We start from the raw sequence: 9,205 nt of genomic DNA on the forward strand, positions 1-9,205 counted from the left end.
TCCGCAACACGCGCCACAGTTCTCCTCGCTTTCTCCTCTCCTCCCCCCCTCGTCTCCCACCTTCCAAATTTACTACGCCCACCAGCGGCCTCGCATTGGGCTTGGGCGGTGGTGCCATCACCGGTGCAGCGCGCAATGGCGTCGTCGTCGGAGGGGTACGTGGACGTGCCGCTCGGCGGCGAGCATCAGCAGCCGCCGCCGCAGCCGCATCCGCATCCGTACTCGGCGCCCACGATGAGGAAGCAGCCGTCGCGGCTGACGTCGGGGATGAAGCGGCTGGCCTCGAGGGTCACGTCCTTCCGCGTGCCCGACATGGGCCTCAGGCGGACGCACTCCAGCGCGCAGCCGGCGCTCAAGGGCCTCCGCTTCCTCGACAAGACCGCCGCCGGCAAGGACGGCTGGAAGTCCGTCGAGAAGCGCTTCGACGAGATGAGCGCCGACGGCCGCCTCCACCAGGACAACTTCGCCAAGTGCATCGGTACGTACGTGCGCGCGATCAGCCGACCGTCCTTTCTTGTTGCCTCCCGCTCCCGCAATCTCGATGCCCTCTGAATCTCTGATAGCTACTAGCTTGACGGTCCGGCAAAGCATGTCAGAATCCGTAGTGCTCTCTTTTCCAAAACATGTCAGACAGATTTTCAGGTTGGCCAGCAAAGCATTAGCCAGCCACATTGGTTGATCCGGGACGTAGTAATCGTTTATTTATCAGAGGATAATTAGCAAACGTATCACCTTGAAACTGAATCTTAGGCTGCACGAATGAGATCTCTGAATCTCTAAGCCCAGAACGGCTCTGCTTCTCACAGGCATGGCGGACTCCAAGGAGTTCGCAAGCGAGGTATTCGCGGCGATGGCGAGGAGAAGGAAGATCGACCCGGAGCAAGGACTCACCAAGGAGCAGCTCCACGAGTGCTGGGAGGAGATGTCTGACAACAACTTTGATGCACGGCTACGCATCTTTTTTGACATGTAATAAAGCTCTACCTTACCTTCTCTTGAGTGGCGATACCTCGCTGCCGGCGTCTTGATGAGTTTGTTTTGCAACCAGGTGCGACAAGAACGGCGATGGAAAGCTCACAGAAGAAGAGGTCAAGGAGGTCAGCAGCACGCCGTCTCCGGACCTGCCTGCCTGCCCTTCTCCACAAAGTCTATGAAATTTCAGGGTTTTCATTCCATGTGCAGATCATTGTGCTGAGCGCCGGGGCAAACAAGCTTGCCAAGCTGAAGAAACATGCCGCGACCTACGCCTCGCTCATCATGGAAGAGCTGGACCCTGATGCCCGCGGTTACATTGAGGTGCCAAGAAATGAAAACTTCTCTTCTTCTGATGCAGCACCAGCATGCTTACATATATGCTCATCTTCTGTCCTGATGCAGATTTGGCAGCTGGAGAAGCTACTCCGTAAGATGGTGATGGAAGAGGGGTCACAGGATCAGATGGACCAGGCGTCAACCAGCCTCGCCAAGACAATGGTTCCGTCCAGTCACCGGAGCCCAATGCAGAAACAGATTCATGAGACCGTCGACTTCATCCACGAGAACTGGAAGAGGATATGGTTCCTGACGCTGTGGGGGATCGCCAACATTGCCCTCTTCATATTCAAGTTCATACAGTACAGGAATCGGGCCGTCTTCGAGGTGATGGGCTACTGTGTCTGCATCGCCAAGGGTGCCGCTGAGACGACCAAGCTGAACATGGCCCTCATACTCCTCCCGGTGTGCCGAAACACATTGACAGCACTCCGATCGACTGCACTCAGCGCCGTCATACCATTTGACGACAACATAAACTTCCACAAGGTACATAGCCCTTTGTGCCATTTCCATTCCAGGACAATACAAGGAACATCTTACCGGCATCTGCAGCATGCAATGGACAGTACGCCCCCCTTTAACGATCGCAATGTATCCAGGTTATCGCGGTTGGAATTGCAATTGGAGCGGGTATGCATACGGTTGTTCACCTGACCTGCGACTTCCCAAGGCTGGTCTCCTGCCCAAGTGACAAGTTCCAGGAGAAGCTGGGGCCCTTCTTCAACTATGTTCAACCAACATGGGGAACTCTGTTGGCGAGCACTCCAGGGTGGACTGGTATCCTCCTGGTCCTCATAATGTCATTCTCCTTTACACTGGCGACACACTCCTTCAGGAGGAGCGTCGTGAAGCTGCCATCGCCATTCCACCACCTGGCTGGCTTCAATTCCTTCTGGTATGCCCACCACCTGCTGGTGTTTGCATATATCCTTCTGGTGATGCACTCCTACTACTTATTCCTCACCAAGCCGTGGTACAAGAAAACGGTATTGCTCTTGCTCGCAATTATGTTTGGCAAGAGTAGTTATGAATGTGCATAAATTGAAATTGTAACTTTGGATGTGCTTCTACAGGGATGGATGTACATAGCAGTTCCTGTTATCTTCTATGCCAGCGAGAGAGCCACCAGAAGAGTTCGTGAGAAGAATTATGGAGTGACTGTCATCAAGGTAAGCTATAGATTCTACAAGAATACCACATATAAGTTTCCTCAGTATACATTGTAAAGTGCAGGTACACAAGAGAGCTGGTAATTATGGTTCTATGTGTCATGCAGGCAGCAATTTACCCAGGAAATGTTCTCTCTCTTTACATGAAGAAGCCATCAAGTTTCAAATACAAAAGTGGGATGTACCTCTTTGTAAAATGCCCAGACGTTTCGCCTTTTGAATGGTACCATCCCATCATCCATATTTTCCAAGTAACGAGTTTTCCAAGGCTTTGGCTTCAAAATTTTCTTCAATGTTTGCAGGCATCCCTTCTCCATCACCTCTGCACCTGGGGACGACTACTTGAGTGTACATATCCGCACATTAGGTGACTGGACGACAGAACTAAGGAACCTATTTGGGAAGGTCAGTAGAAAAAGTGAGGAGGGAGCATAGAAGAAGTACAACTTGTGAGGAGCTTACACTCTATATTTTAGTTAACTGATGAAAAAGTATAATAATTCATGCAGGCCTGTGAAGAAGAAGTAAATTCCAAGAAGGCTACACTATCAAGACTTGAGACCACAGTCATAGCAGAAGGCGCGGAAGATAATACTAGGTGATTATACCTTAAGCTTACTTAAGGAATTGCTTGAGGATATGTATATTAGGCGATATTGCACTAACTTTGGTGACTTGGCTTTCTTTATTTAGATTTCCCAAGATCTTTGTTGATGGCCCTTTCGGCGCACCAGCTCAAAATTACAAGAAATACGACATCCTTTTTCTTATTGGCCTTGGAATCGGTGCAACTCCTTTCATCAGCATACTGAAGGATCTCCTGCACAACATAAAGTCTAATAATGTAACTCAGTCACTAAATGTTATTCCTCATACATGAGTGCAGATGCACAAAAGCCTAAAATGAATTGGATTCAACAGGAGCAGCAAAGCATGAATGACGAGGAGGCAGGCAGCAGCTTCAAGAGCAACGGGCCAAGCCGAGCTTACTTCTATTGGGTTACCAGGGAACAAGGCTCCTTTGAATGGTTCAAAGGTGTCATGAATGAAGTTGCTGAATGTGATAGCGATGTACTGCTCAACCGTAACTGCTTCAGTAAACAGCAACGTCCCACATAGTCCAGTTTTTAACTTAATCTCTTGCTGTACAGAATGCAATAGAGATGCACAACTACCTAACCAGTGTGTACGAGGAAGGAGATGCGAGGTCAGCTCTGATTGCCATGGTTCAATCGCTCCAACACGCAAAAAATGGTGTGGATATCGTCTCCGGCAGCAAGGTTTTTCTCCCTCCCTTCTCACTCCCTCTGTTACCTGCAATAAGATTCGATACGCCATGGTTGCTTCCTTTCCTGACCGCTGTTTCACAGATCCGGACACATTTTGCAAGGCCAAACTGGAGAAAGGTGTACTCTGATTTGGCAAATACCCACAAGAATGCTCGTATAGGCGAGTCACATTTGTTTTTGTTTTTTTGTGTGCACCTGATCAAAATTGAAGTGTCAGAATCCTACTTTATTACAAAGATATATATACTAAGATGGTGCTGCATAAATCTTCTGCAGGTGTTTTCTATTGTGGATCTCCGACGCTTACAAAAACACTCAGGGAACTTGCAATAGAATTCAGCCACACGACAACAACACGGTTCCATTTCCACAAGGAGAACTTCTAACTTGTGAGGTCAGGCCAACAAAAATTTCGGTAGCATCGGGTAGCAGTTCTAGCTCTACAGGTGCCAGAGGGAGCTGGGGCATATATCGGTGTACAAACTATATGGAGTGAAAAGTATGTGGCGTTAGTTATAGCTGCTGCCGCACATAGATAGGAGGAGGAAAGCCATGTATTTATATTTTTCATTCATCAGTGAGACTGCTTCTTAGAATAATTCAGACCTTGAACAGGCGATTGGCTCGGTTCAAAATTGATAGGATTGAGTTTGGAGTTGGCTCAAAATTCAAATGAGCCATTTACTCATTTTGTTGAAACAAGATTACCCTCCGGGTCGGCTTCGTTTGCTTGATAAAAAAAGTTGTGTTGTAAACCAAGTAGGAGCATTTCTAGTCAATCTGCCCAATTTTTTTCAATTGTGAACGATGCTCCATTTCTTGGCTGGATATTTGGGAATAATCCCCTTTCCACGGATATAGCTAGCACCTTGCATTGCACACAAGCACATACTACTACATAGAGACGAAGAGGAATCCCTGGTTGCCGCAGGTCAATTCCGGGCGCCCAGAGGCGCGAGCCCTATCGTCGAGCAGCCGCAATGGAGCGGGGAGGGCAGCATCCAGGATGGGCAGTAAGAAGAGAAGAAGTACAGCCCAAGCATCCGTAGGGGGTAGGAAAGGGAGGAGGGTTCGGTGGCTGACCTTTGTTGCGGCAGAGGCACCGGCCGTGGCGGCGGCGGCGGCGGGAAGCGACCAAGATCTGACGAGAAAGCCGGGGGAAGCGCCGGCCACCGTTAGGGGCTTTTGCTTCCTATCAGGTACACCAGCTGTTTGATAAAATGCCAATATGGCAATATGGATAGACCAGTGAACCAGTGATGCAATGCAACAACACTCGAGCAAGCAATTTTTGCATGCATTTACAGTTGTAAGACATAGTTTGAGCCAAATACATGTGAAAATGTGGAATTTTGGGTCCTAGGACGCCTGTTCATAAGGTTTGAGCTAACCAGTTCCGGAACATATTCGACATACTATTAGGCACCTAGGCGGAGGCAGACTGAAAGCTACTCCCTCCGTTCCAAAATAGATGACTCAATTTTATACTAACTTTGAAGGAGTATATGAATCAGACGCCACATCAGAGAGATAAACAGCAGGAAAAAAAAATGTTGAATTATTTTCTCTTGATCTCCGAAACAACATTTTTACATTCCTACCAATTATATGTTACATAAAACCACATGAGAATCTTGATTCCAATCGACACTTTGGTCTTTCAAATGTGTTGTCTGCGAAAGATGGAGGATGTGTTTATCAGATCCACGTACATGAATTTGACTGTGAAAACATTGTTAATATTCAACCTCCGGCGAATATATAATAAATGTGTGCTAGGTTGATAGGGATCTATCTACACACTAAATGTATCACATCCATTTATCAACAATCAAAACCCGTGGAACGGAATGTTCAAATGACTTGCCCTGAGGACCGATGCAACAAAACATCTTTCCTCTACACACTATTATACAAACTCGGGACTGAAGAGCTAAGGGCATCTCGAACGGTGACCCTCAACCCGCCCACATTCGTCTGGTCCACGTGATCCGGACATGTTGTGTCATCCAACATAGGCATGTATCGGGCGGTAGGGCGGTCCGGATGTAATTACTCCCGCAAATGGGAGACAAATGTGTGGGGCTTTTGTGAGCGTCCATACAGTACCCACACCCGCTTCTGACCGCTCTGCCCCACCCATCCCCCTGCCCGTGCGCATTCCCGCCCGTTGCCAGCTGCCCGCATCCATGCCGTTGTAGAGAGTGCTGCTCCACATTAAAGCAGGCCGAGAGCGGACGCGACCTCTCACTTGCTCTGCCATTGAAGCGGCGTGTAAAACGTAGGTTTGGAAAACTGCTCGACACCCTAAACGGGGTGTGGCTATCTCATTATATAGAGGTACCAAGGGATACAATACAACGTTACAATGTGTATACAGAGGCTACGTATATATACAGTCTAACACCCTCCCTCATTCTTAACTATGGCATGAGGTACAAAGCAAGTTAAGATTGCGCCTACAGCCTACAAACTGTAGTTGTGGAAGAGCCTTCGTGAAGATGTCAGCAGGTTGATCCTTTGATGAGATGAACATGATACAAAGTAGCTTCTGTGCAACGCGTTCCCGAACAAAATGATAGTCAATCTCAATGTGCTTCGTTCAAGCATGGAACACCGGATTAGATGAAAGATACGTAGCACCGATGTTATCACACCACAGAACTGGAGGGCGAGATGGAGAGACTCTCAATTCCCTCAATAAAGACCGTACCCATATGATCTCAGCAGTCGCATCAGCAACCGCTTTGTACTCAGCCTCAGTACTACTGCGAGACACTGTTGCTTGCTTGCAAGCATTCCAGGTGATCAAGTTAGAACCCAGGAATACCGCATAAACCCCCCGTGGATCGCCTGTCATCAGGATTACCAGCCCAATCTGCATCTAAAAAAGCGGAGAGCTCACCGGACGGTGCAGGCTGAAGGAGCAAACCATAGGAGGCAGTAAGACAGATGTAACGCAAAATACACTTCACGGCTGACCAATGATATGTCCTGGGTGCATGAAGATACTGACACACGCGATTAACTACATAGGAGATATCAGGCCTGGTAATAGTAAGGTATTGCAGACCACCAACGAGACTGCGATACTCAGTAGCATCATCAGGTGAAAGAGACTCTCCATCAAGAGCAGACAATCGATCAGTGGCAGACATCGGAGTGATAGCATGTTTGCATTTCAGCATTCCAGCACGACACAACAAGTCCAAGGAGTACTTCTTCTGAGTAAGAGTCAACCCAACAGAAGACCGTGAAACCTCCAGACCAAGGAAAAAATACAGAGCACCTAAGTCCTTGACAGCAAAATCACCACTCAGTGCAGTCACAAGACGACCAGCAGCAGCATCGGAGGAACTGATGAGAATGATACCATCAACATAAACCAGGAGATACATCGTGACCTCAGTATGCTGAAGGAGAAACAGTGACGTGTCAGCAGTGGAGGGAGTAACCCAAGAGCTCGAAGAACGGAGCCGAGGCAGGCATGCCATGCATGAGGAGCTTGTTTGAGTCCATATAGTGCCTTAACCAGACGACAGAGATGATGAGAACATGCAGGATCAACAAAACCAGGTGGCTGATACATATAAACCTCCTCCTCCAGAATTCCATGTAGGAAAGTGTTCTGCACATCGAGCTGACGAAGAAACCATCCTCGAGTAACAGCAAGAGACAGCAGCAAACGAATGGTAGTAGGCTTGATGACTGGACTGAACGTGTCTTCATAATCAAGACCATACCTCTGTTTGAAGCCCTTGGCGACTAGCCGTGCTTTGTAGCGTTCTATAGAACCATCAACATGTCTCTTGACTTTAAAAACCCACTTGGAATCAATATCATTGACGCCGGACACTGGAGGAACAAGTTGCCAAGTATCATTTTTCTGTAGAGCCTGAAATTCCTGTTCCATGGTAGCACGCCAATGAGGAATACTTAGTGCAGCCTGAAAGTGGCGAGGTTCTGCAATGGGATCAGCAGCAGTATGAGCCATGCAAGCAGCGAGCCATGCGACAGTCCCATCTTTGCATTCCTTCGGACAAAAAATGCCAGATTGACTTCGTGTGCGAGGGCGCAAGGCGACAAGCAGGCTGTGCTGGCAACACCAAAGCAACAGGTGACGACGATGAGGCCGAGGCACCGACGAGCTCTCACCAGGACGCCCTAGCCGAGGGCGCTGCTCGCGATGTGTCCCCGGTGTTCGTTCATGTTCAATGTCGGAGACATGTTACTGGACGGGACGGATATCTACCACGTCCCTCAATGCGCCGTCCGTCCGTATGTCGCCATTAAGCAGGCTTGCCGACCAAGAAACCCACTCCGGCGCCGCGCGTTGATGCACTCGGACGCTTGGCCTCATCGGAATCCGCTATTTTGCGGCCACACCCGGCTAACTCCATGCCACAGCACAAGCCTCTCGATATCCTCCCTTGCACCGCATCCGCCATGACTGCAGGCGGCGAAGCTTTGTGGGAGAGCCTTTCCATGGAGTTGAAGTACGAGGTGGCCGCCCTTGCGGCCGCTTGACAAAGCTGCCATGCCAGGCGGATCGAGGTCGACTTGCCGGCCTGCTCGCCCGAGGTCTCCAACGACGAGGACGACCCCACCATGGAGATAGGCTCCAATGACACTGCCTCGGCACCCGTGCCTATGCACACCGGCGTCACCATGGAGCAGTCGCACTACAATGCCGCCATGGCAGCGGTGCAGCCTGCGTCGGCGCCTATGTCGGCGTTCCAGCAGGCGCAGGACAAACAACGACACAACATGCATGTTCCTCCTGGAGCAGCACTAGCTGACGGAGGGCTAAACCTATGGCGAGCGCATGAGCGAGGCGGCCATGGCAAACCCCAACTTCGTCGCGGAGTAGCGTGCCATCTACGACGCCGTCCGCATTGAAATGCCGCTCGCTAGGAAGCGGCCTCCGCGGAGGAGAACAATGCCAACCGCGCCTCCTACGCGCCGCCGACGAACTATCCCGTCGCTTGGTGGGACGACGACAGTGTGGGCGCCATCATTCCCATCATGGACCTCACGTCCACCAGTGCTGGACAAGGCACAAACTCCTCCGTGGATGTGTAGGGCACGGGAGACGGCAGGGCCTTGTGTCTCATGTGCGCCAGTCCGTCTCCCATGTTATACTCTTCCTCGCGGGAGACCGCACCTTCACTTCACCGGTCTTATCGCCGGTGCTCATGAAGATGGCAGAGGGAGGACGACAAGGGCTTGGACGCCGGATTCCGCCATAGGATAGGTTTAGGGTCGGGTCAGAACGGTTTTTTGTTCTAAATGCTTGAAATCTAATGAAAATCCATCGTGTTTGCATGAATATCATCCGGTTTGTATGAAATCCGCCGTGGTTGCACGAATTTCTTATGGCTGGTTCATAAAGTTGTTGAAATGTAGATGGCGGCCTCCCACATCTGTGTTCGT

General features: G+C 49.8%; 1 protein-coding gene and 1 long non-coding RNA gene across 3 annotated transcripts; one reads left to right on the forward strand and one right to left on the reverse strand.

Moving 5' to 3' along the window:
• Positions 1–38: 38 nt before the first annotated feature.
• LOC119348115 (putative respiratory burst oxidase homolog protein H) lies at positions 39–4,645 on the forward strand. The gene is made up of 15 exons (XM_037616474.1): positions 39–478; positions 807–969; positions 1,049–1,097; positions 1,183–1,296; positions 1,378–1,800; positions 1,914–2,300; positions 2,388–2,483; positions 2,591–2,706; positions 2,786–2,888; positions 2,993–3,081; positions 3,177–3,327; positions 3,405–3,554; positions 3,635–3,763; positions 3,854–3,932; positions 4,049–4,645. The coding sequence occupies exons 1-15, from the start codon at positions 136–138 to the stop codon at positions 4,156–4,158; spliced, it is 2,502 nt and encodes an 833-aa protein (XP_037472371.1). The 5' UTR covers positions 39–135; the 3' UTR covers positions 4,159–4,645.
• LOC119348127 lies at positions 2,506–4,980 on the reverse strand. Of its 2 annotated transcripts, XR_005168749.1 has the most exons (4): positions 4,856–4,980; positions 3,659–3,967; positions 3,092–3,303; positions 2,506–2,876 (listed from the first exon to the last, which is right to left on the reverse strand). It is a non-coding gene; the product is annotated as an uncharacterized LOC119348127 (long non-coding RNA). The 2 variants fall into 2 exon arrangements; XR_005168746.1 differs by having other exon boundaries at positions 2,506–3,303.
• Between the last annotated feature and the right edge of the window lie 4,225 nt (positions 4,981–9,205).

The sequence above is a fragment of the Triticum dicoccoides genome, chromosome 1B, assembly GCF_002162155.2.
Source record: "Triticum dicoccoides isolate Atlit2015 ecotype Zavitan chromosome 1B, WEW_v2.0, whole genome shotgun sequence".
NCBI classification, from domain to species: domain Eukaryota; kingdom Viridiplantae; phylum Streptophyta; class Magnoliopsida; order Poales; family Poaceae; genus Triticum; species Triticum dicoccoides.

Excerpts from the sequence above, each read along its gene's own strand:
- LOC119348115 (XM_037616474.1), top strand. The coding sequence starts at position 136 with ATGGCGTCGTCGTCGGAGGGGTACGTGGACGTGCCGCTCGGCGGCGAG. Across the intron at positions 2,484-2,590 it reads ATGGAGTGACTGTCATCAAG|GCAGCAATTTACCCAGGAAA; the intron begins GTAAGCTATAGA and ends TGTGTCATGCAG. Across the intron at positions 3,764-3,853 it reads ATATCGTCTCCGGCAGCAAG|ATCCGGACACATTTTGCAAG; the intron begins GTTTTTCTCCCT and ends GCTGTTTCACAG.